Raw genomic sequence first — 17032 nt, 5'->3', positions numbered from 1 at the left:
CCCCGTCGGTGGTGTCAGTGGGAGGAATAGCGCCCCGTTGGTGGTGTCAGCGGGAGGAATAGCGCCCCGTCGGTGGTGTCAGCGGGAGGAATAGCGCCCCGTCGGTGGTGTCAGCGGGAGGAATAGCGCCCCGTCGGTGGTGTCAGCGGGAGGAATAGCGCCCCAAGGGGCAGATAAAGACAAGAAAAGGGCCACATCTGACTCAGGCTGCAGTTTGGAGATCACTGACTTAAACCATTCTACACGACCATCGTCACCCAGAGAGGTTTTCCAGCATAGAGAACAAAAATTGCCAAATAGGCCAGAAGGGGAAGAGGTGGGACTTTGAGTGATGCCAGAAATCATGTAATCAATAGGAACAATTTTTTATTATATAAAAAGTTATACATTTATTAACAAGAGTTAAAACATCCCCATAAAGTGGGACTCAAATGACAAAGGGTTGAAACAACTACCTAAACAGTAAAAACCCATGTAGCGCATCACGGCCTGGGCCTGACAGTGTTAGTGCACCACAGGGTACAGTCCCATTGGTTCTTGTCCAAAGTTCCAATGCATTTCAACTTTTACAAGTCTTCTTCAGGGATATGCTGGACAATACGAGAATACTGATATTTCTGAAATATTATAGCATATATTCAAAACAAGTATATATGTTATATTCTGATATATACAGGTTTTATTTTCAGAAATATCAGTATTATCCTATTGTCCAGCATCTCCGTGAAGAAGACTTAAATAAGTTGAAATGCGTTGGGGCTTTGGACAATAACCAATGGGACTGTACTCTCCTGTGCACTAACACTGTCAGGCCCATTCTGTGATGTGCTAGATGGGTTTGATTGTTTATGTGGTTGTTTTAACCCTTTGTGGGAATGTTTTAAGTCATGTTAATACATTTATAACATTGTTCCTATTGATTACATCATTTCTGGCATCACTCAAAGTCCCACCTCCTCCCCTTCTGGCCTATTTGGCAATTTTTGTCTATCTATCAGGGACGGATTCCTCCTCTTCATTATTGATATGGCCAACAGTTAGATTGTTCTCAATGCTGATATTCGCAACAATCTCATATTAACTGTAAACCAAAAGATTCTCAATGACACCACTGGTATGTACACGTTCCAGTATACTGATGAAGTTTGTTGGGATGAGATCTGTGCTGATGAAGTTTGTTGGGATGAGATCTGTGCTGATGAAGTTTGTTGGGATGAGATCTGTGCAGCGGAGTTCCCTGATTGCGTTGTGTATCAGCGCTGCGTTGTGTCCTGTCAGCACCGCGGCTTCTGCGTCTCTGTGGTGGTCTTGACATTGAACAGGCGCTTCAGGAAGTAGAGCTGCAGGACCCCGGAGATCACGATGAGGATGCTGGTACCGGCTGACCACCAGTTCACATAGTTGTAGTTGGACATCAATCTGTAGTAATCGGAGCCTCTTCTCATGCGGGCAAAAGTATAATAGCGCCACATGTGCAGGATGCGGCCCAGCACCACCTGAGAGCTCGCCTGAAAAGAGAACATTGTAAGTTAGGAGCTGGGAGTCCGTCCAATGCTATGCTGACAATTCACCCCCCCCCGATGGGATCCACAACTTTTTAAAGGGGAAACCAGAATAGTATATAATCAATCTCATACTTTTTAGACTGCATGCTAATTTTTTAATTAATAATATGTAAAGCAATGTACACTAAATTACCAAAAGTATTGGGACGCCTCTCTATATACACAATACTACCAAAAGTATTGGGACGCCTGCCTTTACACACACATGACCTTTAATGGCATCCCAGTCTTAGTCCGTAGGGTTCAATATTGAATTGGCCCACCCTTTACAGATATAACAGCTTCAACTCTTCTGGGAAGGCTGTCCACAAGGTTTAGGAGTGTCTATGGGAATGTTTGACCATTTTTCCAGAAGAACATTAGTGATATAATCACCATGTATAAATACATAAGGGGGGATACAATCTCCATGGATAAATACATAAGGGGGGGGGGGGATATGATCTCCATGTATAATACATAAGGGGGGATATGATCTCCATGTATAAATACATAAGGGGGAAATGATCTCCATGTATAAATACATAAGGGGGGGGGGGATATGATCTCCATGTATAAATACATAAGGGGGGGAAATGATCTCCATGTATAAATACATAAGGGGAGATATGATCTCCATGTATAAATACATAAGGGGAGATATGATCACCATGTATAAATACATAAGGGGGGGGGATATGATTTCCATGTATAAATACATAAGGGGGAAATGATCTCCATGTATAAATACATAAGGGGGGGGGGGATATGATCTCCATGTATAAATACATAAGGGGGGATATGATCTCCATGTATAAATACATAAGGGGGGATATGATCACCATGTATAAATACATAAGGGGGGGGGATATGATCTCCATGTATAAATACATAAGGGGGGATATGATCACCATGTATAAATACATAAGGGGGGGGGATATGATCTCCATGTATAAATACATAAAGGGGGATATGATCAGCATGTATAAATACATAAAGGGGGATATGATCAGCATGTATAAATACATACAGTAAGGGGTCCATATAGTGAACTTGGTGTTGAGTTATTCACTTTAAGGTCATCACAGAGGATAAGGGGGCACGCTTTACATCTAGAGGAAAAGAGATTTTTGTCTCCAAATATGGAAAGGTCTCTTCACAGGAAGAGCTGTGAATGGACTCCCTCCAGGGGACAGGAGCTACACAGTACATCAAAGTTGCACAATTGCTTTGTCCACTCCACCACTCCTGGGCTTGGAAGGACCTCACCTAGGATCCAAATGGCTTACGTGTTTCGAGGTGAGTACCCTCTTTTTTAGGACCAAGCGTTTTGGCTCTAAGGAAGCTGGCATGACCCGAGAAACACGTAAGCCATTTGGATCCTAGGTGAGGGCCTTCCAAGCCCTGGAGCAGTGGAGTGGACCAGCTGATTGTGCACATTTGATGTGTAGCTCGTGTCGCCTGTGAGTAGATTTTACATTCTTTTGAATACTGTAAACTGTTTTAGAAATAATGCGCTAGGCTGTTGCGCCTTCTCTGGAGAGGGCAGCAAGGCCTCTTATGTATAGAGCATCCCCTGCTGGCTATAGATGGTAAATGTGAAAGATTTATTTGCACTATTCAATATTTACCAAATATAAAAAAAGAGTTTTTTTTTTTTCTTTTTACACATTTAGATGTAAAGTTAAATTTAAAATGAAGACAAGACACGATTCCATGCAAACCCGTCCTGACAGAAATAAACCCATGGTGACCTTCTGAAAATGTTAGTAAGGACCCATTCACAGCAGCCTGTAGCCCAAACCTCTGTTGCTTGCACACTAAACTGAAGTGGTTTAGCGTGTGGTGGGCACCAGCATTTGAACTGCAAAGCCATGTGGTGGGGTTGGGGTGGGGGGTGATGTAAATTTGATCACATCACACATTTGTTTTTTTAATGAATGGAACTTTATGTGAAGTGAACAAAGCAAGGCTATGCAGGGCCATCCAGAGCGGTGCGATATTATGCATGTCTTGCAGTTACCTGTGTTTATCCATGAGGAAACCAGCAGGCAAATGCAGAGCGGGTGAACGGCCCTCACCTGGCTGGGATGCGTTGCAGCATTTTAATGCCTAACGCGGCACAACTCAATGAATGAAAATGTGGCCCTGCAGTGAAAATGGGGCCACCAGCATAAAGTCAGAAGTCTTCATCTGCTTGTCTCTAGAAGACATCTGTTGATGAATTTAAACAATTGCAGGTAAAAGCACAAAACATTATTTTAAATGTTTACATGCAGAGTTTTATCTTTCCATATATTTTTTTGTAGCTGCCAGGGGAGGAGGAAGGGGAATAATATAGAGCAGTGGTCTCCAAACTGTGGGCTGCGGGTCAGATGCGGTCCTTTGCTTACCTCTGTCTGGCCCCTGGGGTATTTTCTCTCCTACTGATATGAGGCATTATTCCTTTCACTGACACCAATAATGGGGCACTATTCCTCCCACTGACACCAATGATGGGGCACTATTCCTCCCACTGACACCAATGATGGGGCACTATTCCTCCCACTGACACCAATGATGGGGCACTATTCCTCCCACTGACACTAATGAAGGGGCACTATTCCTCCCACTGATACCAATGATGGGGCACTATTCTTCCCACTGATACCAATGATGGGGCACTATTCCTCCCACTGACACCAATAATGGGGCACTATTCCTCCCACTGACACCAATGATGGGGCACTATTCCTCCCACTGACACCAATGATGGGGCACTATTCCTTCCACTGACACCAATGATGGGGCACTATTCCTCCCACTGACACCAATGATGGGGCACTATTCCTCCCACTGACACCAATGATGGGGCACTATTCCTCCCACTGACACCAATGATGGGGCACTATTCCTCCCACTGACACCAATGATGGGGCACTATTCCTCCCACTGACACCAATAATGGGGCATTATTCCTCCCACTGACACCAATGATGGGGCACTATTCCTCCCACTGACACCAATGATGGGACACTATTCCTCCCACTGATACCAATGATGGGACACTATTCCTCCCACTGATACCAATGATGGGGCACTATTCCTCCCACTGACACCAATGATGGGACACTATTCCTCCCACTGACACCAATGATGGGGCACTATTCCTCCCACTGACATCAATGATGGGGCACTATTCCTCCCACTGACACCAATGATGGGGCACTATTTTAACTCCTACTGGTCGCAGGCAATATGTAACTTTTCAATCCCCACTGACCACCAAGCCTAAAGCATTGTTTACTCCCAATGGCGCAGGAGAATTTTCTACTCTCGATGGTCACAGTCCGGTCCGTCTGAAGTCTGAAGGACAGTAAACTGGCCCTTTGTTTAGAAAGTTCGGACAACCCTGCTCTAGATTGTCACTTTAGTGATGGCTCCGAGTCTGCTGTGGTTGATGACCCTACATCCACGATGGCGGCACCCAGTAGCAGGCTTGAGGATGTCTACAGAAAGGTGGCTTTTCCAGGTAAATAACATGCCTAAAATTCATTAAACTCACATATAATCAACCATATGAGAAGATTGTTTTTGAAATGAATGGTCTGGTGACAGGGTCTCTTTAAAGAAGAACTCCGCTATAGACCAGGGAAGGCAGAACTCACCTCAATGGTAGCTAAGGTGTCGTTTAACTTTTTATTGTGATTTTCAGGTACGTGCTCAGGTCCCTCACCATCATGGAACACCCCAAAGTTCAGGTACACCTGGGCTGAGCCGAAGTGGTTCTGCCAGTTATTAACACACAACTGATAGAATCCTGTGAAGAAAGAGGGAAAGAAAACTTCAATATACAATAATTATACTGGAACAGACGGAATCCCACCTTGTACTGTATCTTCCTGTTCTTCACTATGACATATATAACTGAGAACTGATTGTGAGTTCGGTCCCTTTCACATTTGTGCTACTTGTCCTGCGACTTGGGACTGCAAAGTCACATGACAAGTCGTCCGCTATGATTTCCAATGAGTACCATTCAGATCTGTGCTACTTCACGTCGCAGCGACTTCAAAGTAGACACTGCACTACTTTGGTCCGACTTTGATGCGACTTGAGGTCCATAGACTTCAAGATTACACAGGCATTGCTTGTAGTAGCGCGACTTTCAGGTCGTACCAAGTGTGGATACAACTGCACTAACAAATATTAAATGAAAGCAAAAATAGCTGCCAGCACATCAACTTTCATCAAGTTGTTATAATATACAGTAAATAGGATACAAAGTGCAGTGCTAAGTAATAAATACATTGTTACCAATATATCAAAAGTGCAACCTGTGTGAACATTACTCTAAATCAGAGGTGTCCAACCTGAGTCCCTCCAGATGTTGCAGGACTACATCTCCCATACTACTCTGTCAGCTAAGAGGCTGGCAAGGGAGTATGGGAGATGTAGTCCTCCAACATCTGGAGGGCCGCAGGTTGGACAACCCTGCTCTAAATGGTAATCCAAACAGAAATTGCTGAAAATCTAAAAAGTAAATCATACGAAGAGAATGTCATGAAGAATCCAAACGATGAACTGTGAATCTTCCAAGATAGTACATATCATATAATGGAAGCCAAGTGAAGAGCCCACACCAACAGGAAGGAGGAATAGATGTTTGCTCACCGGACTCCGTGGACCCAGGTGCCTTATAGCAAGTGGGTCTAACATGTTAAAGCGGAGTTCCACCCTGGATTTTTTTTTTTTTTTAAATACCCCCGGGACAGTCAGGGCTAGTGCATCCCACAATGGCTAGCCTCTGATCTGTCCCGGGTAGCACTTACCTGTTAGGACAAATACTTACCTTGAAAAAGTCTTGTCCAGCGCTGCCATCTCAGGTGTGGGCAGCTTGAAGCCAGCGCGTCCTCTTCCGCCTTCTTCGGTCCCATGATGCCCTGCGCCGGCCCCGCCATCACTTCCGGGGCGCGCGCGTCATCCGTCCACAGCTTCTGGGCATGCCCAGAAGTTGTTTAGAAGGGGATGACGCGCGCGCCCCGGAACTGACGTCGGGGCCGGTGCAGGCGCAATGATTCCTGGGAGCGATGACGTTCAGCTCCCAGGAATCATTGCAGAGCCAGGAAGCGACGGACCGCGGCCGAGGGGAGGAAGAAGGAAGTAAGGTAAGTATATTTTCTTCGCTACGAGGTAAGTAAAAAAAAAAAAAATGCGATTAGCCATTTGTTTTTCAGGTGACCCGGAGCGAGAAGATGGAGGTAAGTATAAAATGAGGGTGGAACTCCACTTTAAGTATTAACCCACAGCTCCCACGGTATGTGATGGTCTGGATACAGGTAATCACACTTGTGGCAATAAATCACTGGGGATGGATGATCCTCCTGATCCATTTTCCTGCTGGTCTCTGCCCATGATGACCAAAGCTCACTACTCTCTGTTCTGACCATATGATCAACACTGTTGGGCAGAGACCAGCAGGAAAATGGATCGGGAGGATCAGTGTTGAGCTGCCTTGCATAACCCAAAGGTGCATCCTTAACCATCTTGTGGAGGAACTTAGGAGGTGTGGAAGTATTTGGAACTATCATTATCCTTGGACTGAGTGCGTTTGACCTGGTGCCTGTTACCATTGGAGATATCGCATATCCAGAGTTTCATGTCTGACTTGTGCCCATTTGACCTCTCTTAATCGGGGGTCAAAAGTTCCGGTAAGGAGACATCTCCACTAGAGCACATGGTTTCTGCACGGATTTGGGATAGGAAGTTCTGTGGTGTTTGAATTCCTTTCTTTTTCACTAATAACTGTTTTTTCACGCCTATATCTATGGACTTTTTGGACTTTGGTTCTTATTAAGCTCCTATTAAGTTCGAATGCATTGATATATTGTTTTGGCGCTGTACACATTGGTAATTATCAGGTCGGATTTACCCATGTACTGGCTGCCTCCTAGAGACTAAGCGCAGCTATTCCTGTTTTCCTTCTTTGTTAGTACATGATGATGATGATGATGATGATGATGATGATGATGATGATATGAGCCTCCAGATTCATTTCTTTTCTATGGAAAATGAGAACTCTTACCCGTCTCCTTGGTCATGAAGTTGATTTGTCCGCGTTCATCATTGGCGGTCTCAATCAGAAATCCCTGCGGGTTGTGGACTGAGGCGGACACCTTCCTGTCCTGCATGACTCCAGATGTCCATTGAACCTGCAGGAAAGCAGAACGGAGTCGGTCACACCGAGTCTAGCTGGCATCAAACACAAGAATTTTATTATGCTACAATGTATTAAGATCATCCTGTATGTCTGTAGCACCATCCTCTAATATTGTTCTATAATAAACAGTTTGTTAGCAATACAGAACATGCAAACAAGAGAAAAAATAAAAAAACAAGGTCCATACTTACAGATCACAGTCCAATAAAGAACAGGGACCGGTAACGGAAACATAGGTGTGCACAGCCTATGGCATTAGGCTGTGCACCCCAAAACTCAAACACACACGGCTATCTCTGCAGCCTCAGCTGCACTGGACAGTGAATGAATGGAAGTGCTCTGTGCCGAGCGGCTTCCTGTTCATTCACACACTGAAGCTTAGTAAGTAAAACACTTTACTATGCTTCAGCTATGAATGAACTTAGTGAGTGAATGTGTTCATTTAGAAAAGGAAGGGGCCAGTAAATGACATATTGATTAGCCCCTTCCCCTGCTCTCCTTCCTGAAACATCCCCCGCAGTAGCCGGGGGGAGACAAAAGGAGGGAAGCCAGCAGCACGGCAGGGGGTGAAACACAGGGGTGAGCCCGAATGGTAGGAAAAATCGGCACCAAACAGAGCGATTAGGGTGTGCCCACCTATGAAAGGTAACCTATAGTAAAAAAAAAAAAAAATATGAAGACAGCCACTGATGATTGTTACTTGCAGAAATGCTATCCTCGAGAACTCACTCATCCATGTCTTTATGGACCTTGCTTTGTGCACTGGTGTGCAGTCATGTTGGAACAGGGAGGGGCCATCCCCAAACTCCTCCCACAAAGTTGGGAGCATGAAATTGTCCAAAATGTCTTGGTATGCCGACGCCTTAAGAGTTCCCTTCACTGGAACTAAGGGGCCAAGCCCAACCCCTAAAAAACACCCCCACACCATAATCCCCCCTCCACCAAATAATTTGGACCAGTGCACAAAGGCAAGGTCCTTAAAGGCATGGATGAGTGAGTTTGGGGTGGAGGAACTTGTCTGGCCTGCACAGAGTCCTGACCTCAACCCGATAGAACACCTTTGGGATGAATTCAAGTGGAGACTGCGAGCCAGGCCTTCTCCTCCAACATCAGTGCCTGACCTCACAAATGTGCTTCTGGAAGAACGGTCAAACATTCCCATAGACACTCCTAACCCTTGTGGACGGCCTTCCCAGAAGAGTTGAAGCTGTTATAGCTATGAGGAGGTAAGTAAAACCTTGGACAGATGGGTGGTTGTGGATGTGGTATACTTGGACAGAGGGGTGGCTGTGGACATGGTATATTTGCACAGAGGGGTGGCTGTGGACGTGGTATACTTGGACAGAGGGGTGGCTTTGGACGTGGTATACTTGGACAGAGGGGTGGCTTTGGACGTGGTATACTTGGACAGAGGGGTGGCTGTGGATGTGGTATACTTGGACAGAGGGGTGGCTATGGACATGGTATATTTGCACAGAGGGGTGGCTGTGGACTTGGTATACTTGGACAGAGGGGTGGCTTTGGACGTGGTATACTTGGACAGAGGAGTGGCTGTGGACCTGGTATACTTGGACAGAGGGGTGGCTGTGGTATACTTGGACAGAGGGGTGGCTTTGGACGTGGTATACTTGAACAGAGGGGTGGCTTTGGACGTGGTATACTTGGACAGAGGGGTGGCTTTGGACGTGGTATACTTGGACAGAGGGGTGGCTGTGGACGTGGTATACTTGGACAGAGGGGTGGCTGTGGACGTGGTATACTTGGACAGAGGGGTGGCTTTGGACGTGGTATACTTGGACAGAGGGGTGGCTGTGGACGTGGTATACTTGGACAGAGGGGTGGCTGTGGACGTGGTATACTTGGACAGAGGGGTGGCTGTGGACGTGGTATACTTGGACAGAGGGGTGGCTGTGGACGTGGTATACTTGGACAGAGGGGTGGCTGTAGACGTGGTATACTTGGACAGAGGGGTGGCTGTGGACGTGGTATACTTGGACAGAGGGGTGGCTGTAGACGTGGTATACTTGGACAGAGGGGTGGCTGTGGACGTGGTATTCTTGGACAGAGGGGTGGCTGTGGACGTGGTATACTTGGACAGAGGGGTGGCTGTGGACGTGGTATACTTGGACAGAGGGGTGGCTGTGGACGTGGTATACTTGGACAGAGGGGTGGCTGTGGACGTGGGATACTTGGACAGAGGGGAGTCAATGGGGCAGTGCTGCAACCACGGGCCAAATGCTGGGCTCACGGTTATGGTGTAGAAGTCCCATTGCAAACTTCTGATTAACAAAAGAAAAAAAAAACACACCCAATGGGCATTAGGAAGCAGCAGGATTGGCCCCTGAACACCTGACAGCAGCTTCTTAGCCGCTCTCTAAAATGCGATTCACTGTGGATCACTTTTCAAAGCAAAGTTTGAAACTAGTCCCAGAGCAGACTCACCAGGAGACAGCCCCTCACCCCTAAAACGGTACAACAATACACCAGAGGCTCAAACATCACCTTTAAAAAGTAGGTGAAGGTGTCAGGCATGTGTCTCCACCAAATACATAAACCCCTCTGTTTTAGGTCTCTCTCATAATAAAGAGACCAAATACTACTTCTCTTTGAATAAATTAGCGCAGGCCGGTCTCTGTTCTGGGGGACGGTTGCAGGACACGTCTGGCTGGGGGACGGTTGCAGGACACGTCTGGCTGGGGGACGGTTGCAGGACACGTCTGGCTGGGGGACGGTTGCAGGACACGTCTGGCTGGGGGACGGTTGCAGGACACGTCTGGCTCTGGCTGCAGGTGGAGGTCACCTTGCTGCAGGTGATAACGGCTGCTGAGAAAACTTTGGGTTGGCAGCAGATGTTGTGTTCCCAGCAATATCATCGTCAGCACAAACTTCTACAGAAAAGGTTTCTTCCTCCTTTACAGTTCCACACCACTCGTCCTCTACGTGTCAGGTCAGAGAATTTTCATTTAGAGACTGAAGAAAGCGACATCCCCGGGGTTCTCCTAACATTGCAATCAAATCCCAACGACTGCAAGTGGCTTACTGGGGAAAAAAACAGAAAAAGAAGATCTGGTTGCTGTAGATCAGTGATCTCCGAACTGCGGCCCTTTTCTTGCTTTTATCCGGCCCTTGGGGCACTATTCCATTCACTGACACCAACGAAGGGGCACAATATCTCCCAATGACACCAATGATGGGGACAATTCCTCCCACTGACACCAACGATGGGGCACAATTTCTCCCAATGACACCAACGATGGGGCACAATTCTCCCAATGACATCAACAATGGGGGACAATTCAGCCCAATGACACCAACGATGGGGGACAATTCATCCCAATGACACCAACGATGGGGTACAATTCCTCCCAATGACACCAACGATGGGGTACAATTCCTCCCAATGACACCAACGATGGGGGACAATTCCTCCCAATGACACCAACGATGGGGGACAATTCCTCCCAATGACACCACTGATGGGACACTATTCCTCCCAATGACACCAATGATGGGGGACAATTCCTCCCAATGACACCAACGATGGGGTACAATTCCTCCCAATGACACCAACGATGGGGGACAATTCCTCCCAATGACACCACTGATGGGGCACCATTCCTCCCACTGACATCCACGATGGGGCACAATTCATAGCCATGAAACCAACGATGGGGCACAGTTCCTCCCACTGACACCAACAAAGGGACCCAATGACATCAATGATGGGGCACAGTTCCTCCCACTGACACCAACAATGGGATACAAACAGTAAGAAGTAACACACAAGTTATATGGGTTGAGGGGGTTCAGGGAGAAGGGAAGCACTAATTCAGATAATGACTTATACATGTGGTTGAGGTACATACATAGTGACAGAAAAGATATGGAGATGTTCAATCTCCTTTTATAGGGTATTAGGAGTTGTAGTGGACAATTTGACACTCACAATTATCTAGAGCAGGGGTCTCCAAACCTTCTCAACAAAAGGCCAGTTAACTGTTCTTCAGACTTTAGGGGGCCGGACTGCGGCCAGTGGGAGTAGAAAATACCTCATCATTGGTGTCAGAAGAAGAAATAGTGCCCCATCATTGGTGTCAGTGGAAGTGGGAGGAATAGTGCCCCATCATTGGTGTCAGTGGGAGGAATAGTGCCCCATCACTGGTATCCATGGAAGGAATAGTGCCCCATCATTGGTGTCAGTGGAAGGAATATTGCCCCATCATTGGTGTCAGTGGGAGGAATATTGCCCCATCATTGGTGTCAGTGGGAGGAATATTGCCCCATCATTGGTGTCAGTGGGAGGAATATTGCCCCATCATTGGTGTCAGTGGGAGGAATAGTGCCTCATCATTGGTGTCAGTGGGAGGAATAGTGCCCCATCATTGGTGTCAGTGGGAGGAATAGTGCCCCATCATTGGTGTCAGTGGGAGGAATAGTGCCCCATCATTGGTGTCAGTGGGAGGAATAGTGCCCCATCATTGGTGTCAGTGGGAGGAATATTGCCCCATCATTGGTGTCAGTGGGAGGAATAGTGCCCCCATCATTGGTGTCAGTGGGAGGAATATTGCCCCATTGTTGGCGTGAGGCCTCCACTGGTGGTGTTAGTGGGAGGAACAGTGCCCCAAGGGCAGGATAAAGGAAAACAAAGGGCTGCATCTGGCCCCCAGGCCACAGTTTGGAGATCACTAATCTAGAGAACATGGGATCAATGCCAAAATATTCACCAGGAGGGGCACCATATCCTATCTATTAGTTAAAATTAGTGGGGGGGGGGGGGGGGGGAGACAATTTGCACTTTATTAGTACCCCTAGCACCAATATATACATTTTATTAAAATCTTAACTCTCATTTAGGTTTTGATGACCCCTTTGGGGAGCTTCTATGACAGCCTTACTCAACCCTTTTTACCCCCAAAAGGAACCATTGCCATAATTTTCAGGTCTCAGGGAACCCCAGTTAAAATGAGTCTATTGATGGTCTTTGGGAAGTTTCATCCATTGGTGGTGGTCAGTGGGAAGAATGGCACAGTCATGGCTCTGTCTCTGCCCAGAGGTGTTTGGTATGGAACTATGCAGGCACCATCACATGGGAGGTCAGTTAACCACAGCTCAAGAAGCCCCTTACCACCTCTTGAGGAACCTTCGTTAACAATGGCTTTGTGGAGCTTCTATGACAGCCTCTTGAACCTTTCCTGGTTTCATGGAACCCCAGCTTATATGAGTCAATTGATGGTCTTTGGGAAAAGTCCCATCCATTGGTGGTGGTCAGTGGGAAGAATGCTCCCCTTACAGTCATGGCTCCGTCTCTGCTGAGAGGTGTTAGATTTGGAACTGTGGAGGCACCATCACCTGGGAGGTCAGTTAGCCACAGCTCACGATGCCCCTCGCCACCTCTTAAGGAACCCTGGTTGAGAATGGCTGTACCATAGGTTATCCAGTAAGACCATATTTGTTTGACGGAGGTGGGTCTACCGTGATCCAATGCCAATAGGAGCTCCATGTACACAATGTCACTTAGAACACATACCTACTTGACCAGTTATGGTGCAGATATCTTGCCAAAAAGTAACTCTAGTGGCTAAAAGGCAGTGACTCAATTTAGACAAAGACCCCGGTAACCTGGATAAGAGGACAAGTGCCAGTGGGAAAACACATCTGGTTATAGGCAATATCAGTAGTGTCCAAACTATGGCCCTCCAGCTGTTCAGGAACTACAATTCCCATTATACCTAGTTAGGTCTATGAATGTCAGAGATTTACAATGCCTCATGGGAATTGTAGTTCCTGAACAGCTGGGGGGCCGAAGTTTGGACACCCCTGGGCTATATGGTCCCACCCAGAGGCGTAACTAGAACCTTCAGGGCCCCGGTGCAAGAAACCATGAAGGGCCCTCCGGACTACTGGCCGGGGCCCTTCCCTTCAAGCCTGGAGCTCTTCCCACTGATCCTGGGGCCCTTTACTCTCATTGCGGGGCCCTTTATTACGGTCCCCACAGCGGGACCCTTTCACAAGTTCTGCAGTGGGCCCCCTTCCTGCCATCTTGCGGCCTCCCCATGGTGGTGGAATGCCAGGGTCCGGTGGTCGCAAGTGTGACCTTTGCTATCCTGGAAGCTCACCCACTAGTGTCAGTAGTTTTTATTTTTTGGTATTATATTTGTATTCTTTTTCATCATTTTATTTTTTTACAATGTCACTGACTATGACTCTGTCCATTCAGAAAAGGAAGGAGCTGGTAAATTACATATTTACAGACCCCCTTCCTGGTTCTCTATTGTGACACATCCCCTGCAGCAGTTGGCAGGAGAGGGGCAGGAGCACAGTGGGGGGGGGGGGGGGACCGGGGAGCACATGGGGGCCCAGGCCCCCTGGAGTATGGGGCCCGGTAGCAATTGCAACCCCTGTAGTTACGCCCCTGGTCCCACCATATGTGGAGATAAGTGCTTGAGGCCGAAAAATATAAAAGACATTCAATTCTATCACCAATGCCTATCACAATAAGTGATGTACAAAAGCAGATGTTACATTGTATCCCCTACTGGAATATTAATCGATAATCAATTACATTTATCTTACTTATACCAGATGTAAATCAGATCCGTTGTTGAATAATGTAAAAGTACAAAATGCTGGAGACATTCACTTACCTCGTATCCAAAGTAGAAATAGCTGTTTTGATGGGCAAAGTGGTAGAAGCATTCTGTGCCAGCCGGTCCCACCAAGATGGCGAAGTCATAGCGGTCAGCTCCGCGGAATAAGGGCTGGGAGTTGGCGCTGCTCAGAGGTTCGGTTTTCTGCGGCAAGCCTTGGAGGAAAAGGGACAAGAGGAGAAAAGCTGCGAGGAGCATGATGTGTGCGGGCCGAGGGAGAGACGACTGAATGCTGGAGGATCCCAGAGCCACCTCAGCAATCATTAACCAGAGAGGGGCAGCACCAACCAACCAAGACTCAGCAAAGAGGCCGCTTACAGCTGTGCACAAGAAGTAGACTTACAGTGTAAGGAAATACATTCACTAAAAACTCACAAGAGCTTTAATAGGTTAACAAGTCAGATCTCATACTCAATATTCCTTATATCTGCAGCTTTTATTAAAATATGAACTACCATGAAAGGTCCATGTCCAGGTACTTCCTGTAGGTGATGATTCTTTCTTCCTGTCTCTTGTTTTCCTGGGTTGTCACCTTGTTACACAGACTGACCCAAAATAGCAGTAAAAACCTTACAGGAGTTCCGAAGTACTATATGCACCGTTATGCACTAATACACTGTTAACCACTTAAGCCCCGGAAGATTTTACCCCCTTCCTGACCAGGGGGTATTTTGCGATTCGGCACTGCGTGACTTTAACTGACAATTGCGCAGTCGTGCGACGTTGTACCCAAATTAAATTGACATCCTTTTGTTCCCCACAAACAGAGCTTTCTTTTGGTGGTATTTGATCACCTGTGTGATTTTTTGATCATGCGCTATAAACAAAAAAAGAGCGACAATTTTGCAAAAATAACAATATTTTTCACATATTTTTTATATGAAATTCCCCCCAAAAAAATGTAAAAATCTAAATTTTTTAACATTTTAGGTCAATTTGTTTTATGCTACATATTTTTGGTAAAAAAAAAAAAAAAAAAAAAAAAGAAAAATCGTAATAAGCGTTTTTTGATTGGTTTGCGCAAAAGTTATTGCGTTTACTAACTAAGGGAAAGATTTTTGTCATTTTTTTTTTTTTATGCGTAATGGCGGCGATCTGCGTTTTTTTTTTTTGCGGTACTGCGACATTGCGGCGGACAGATCGGACCCTTGACTGACATTTTTGACACTTTTGGGGGTACCAGTGACAGTACTGCAGTAATCAGTGCTATACATATGCACTGTTACTGTAAAATGACACTGGTAGTGAAGGGGTTAACTTTATTTGAGAGGGAGGGACTGTGTTTGTCCCTAGGGGGGGTGATTCTAACTGTGATTGGCTGTGGCTTGAGGTGTAGGAACATTGATCAACGGTCCTACATAGTAGAACCGTATGATCACTGTTCTTACACAGGGGAGAATGACAGGCGGCTTTGTTTACATCAGCCAACAAAGGGACTTCCAGCGCTAACTGTGATATCTCTCACTCTCAGGAATGAATAAAGTCAAATTACCGTGTGGTGCTGCTGCTAATTAATGCTGATTCAGCATAAGTCAGTGAATGGGGGGGGAGGGGCAGCAGCGCTATCCCACGGTACATAGTCTACAATGTAACTCAGGCAGGCTTGATGGAAAACCTTGAAAAGTTTATTTATAAAAATTATATATAGTGATGATGATTAAAACATAATAAAATGTATTCCAAACCAGATCTGTGGCGTTGCTGGGGGTCACAGGATGACCGAGCCGCTGGGTGAGCCGGAACTGTGTAGATGATCACAGCAGGGAACCAGGCATAAGGGAGAAGGATCTTATGTGCCAAAAGCAGACCGGACCAGCCGGTAAGGTGGCGTGGCTTCCTCCCACCCGATAGCGTGGCTGCTCGCACTGAAGCAGTGTAGACGTGCCGCGGAGCCGCCAACCAGAGGTATCCACAGCGGACTTTGGACTTTGACAAAGCACAGCAGTGCGAAACATGTCATCACGGCAACTCTGATGCTTTCCAGGCCAGGTCCCGACGCTTGCCGACGCCGCTTACGAGTAGCGGCCTCCGCTGTGGATACCTCTGGTTGGCGGCTCCGCGGCACGTCTACACTGCTTCAGTGCGAGCAGCCACGCTATCGGGTGGGAGGAAGCCACGCCACCTTACCGGCTGGTCCGGTCTGCTTTTGGCACATAAGATCCTTCTCCCTTATGCTTGGTTCCCTGCTGTGATCATCTACACAGATCCGGCTCACCCAGCGGCTCGGTCATCCTGTGACCCCCAGCAACGCCACAGATCTGGTTTGGAATACATTTTATTATGTTTTAATCATCATCACTATATATAATTTTTATAAATAAACTTTTCAAGGTTTTCCATCAAGCCTGCCTGAGTTACATTGTAGACTATGTACCGTGGGATAGCGCTGCTGCCCCTCCCCCCCATTCATTGTTTACATCAGCGGCCTGCCTTTCTCCCGCTGTCACGGACAATCACGAGTGCCATCGGGTCCGCCGGGCACACGCGCGCGCGGGGGGGGTCCGTGACCACGCCTCCGGCGGCGCACGCTAGCTCCCTAGACCCTCACAGGCTAGCGACGTATCCCTACGTCGCTCTGCCTGTGAGGGGCAGGCCGCCTACGTAAATAGTCGTGCGGCGGTCGGCAAGTGGTTAAAATATGA

General features: G+C 47.0%; 1 protein-coding gene across 1 annotated transcript; it reads right to left on the bottom strand.

Annotated features, from left to right (window-relative positions):
* Positions 1-1213: 1213 nt before the first annotated feature.
* TMED6 (transmembrane p24 trafficking protein 6) lies at positions 1214-14674 on the bottom strand. The gene is made up of 4 exons (XM_082269612.1): positions 14388-14674; positions 7609-7735; positions 5192-5343; positions 1214-1508 (listed from the first exon to the last, which is right to left on the bottom strand). Exons 1-4 carry the CDS (start codon positions 14652-14654, stop codon positions 1275-1277), a joined length of 780 nt encoding a protein of 259 aa, XP_082125738.1. The 5' UTR covers positions 14655-14674; the 3' UTR covers positions 1214-1274.
* Positions 14675-17032: the final 2358 nt, after the last annotated feature.

The sequence above is a fragment of the Pelophylax lessonae genome, assembly GCF_965119305.1.
Source record: "Pelophylax lessonae genome assembly, chromosome: 10".
In the NCBI taxonomy this organism is placed as follows: domain Eukaryota; kingdom Metazoa; phylum Chordata; class Amphibia; order Anura; family Ranidae; genus Pelophylax; species Pelophylax lessonae.
This window is presented reverse-complemented; position numbering and strand designations above follow the sequence as displayed.

What these genes read in the sequence shown, in the direction of transcription:
- TMED6 (XM_082269612.1), bottom strand. Translation starts at nt 14,654, where the DNA reads ATGATTGCTGAGGTGGCTCTGGGATCCTCCAGCATTCAGTCGTCTCTC. An exon ending in CTTCATGACCAAGGAGACGG is followed by an intron (nt 5,344 to 7,608) that starts GTAAGAGTTCTC and finishes CTTTCTTCACAG; the next exon opens with GATTCTATCAGTTGTGTGTT. An exon ending in ACACCTTAGCTACCATTGAG is followed by an intron (nt 1,509 to 5,191) that starts GTGAGTTCTGCC and finishes TTCTCTTTTCAG; the next exon opens with GCGAGCTCTCAGGTGGTGCT.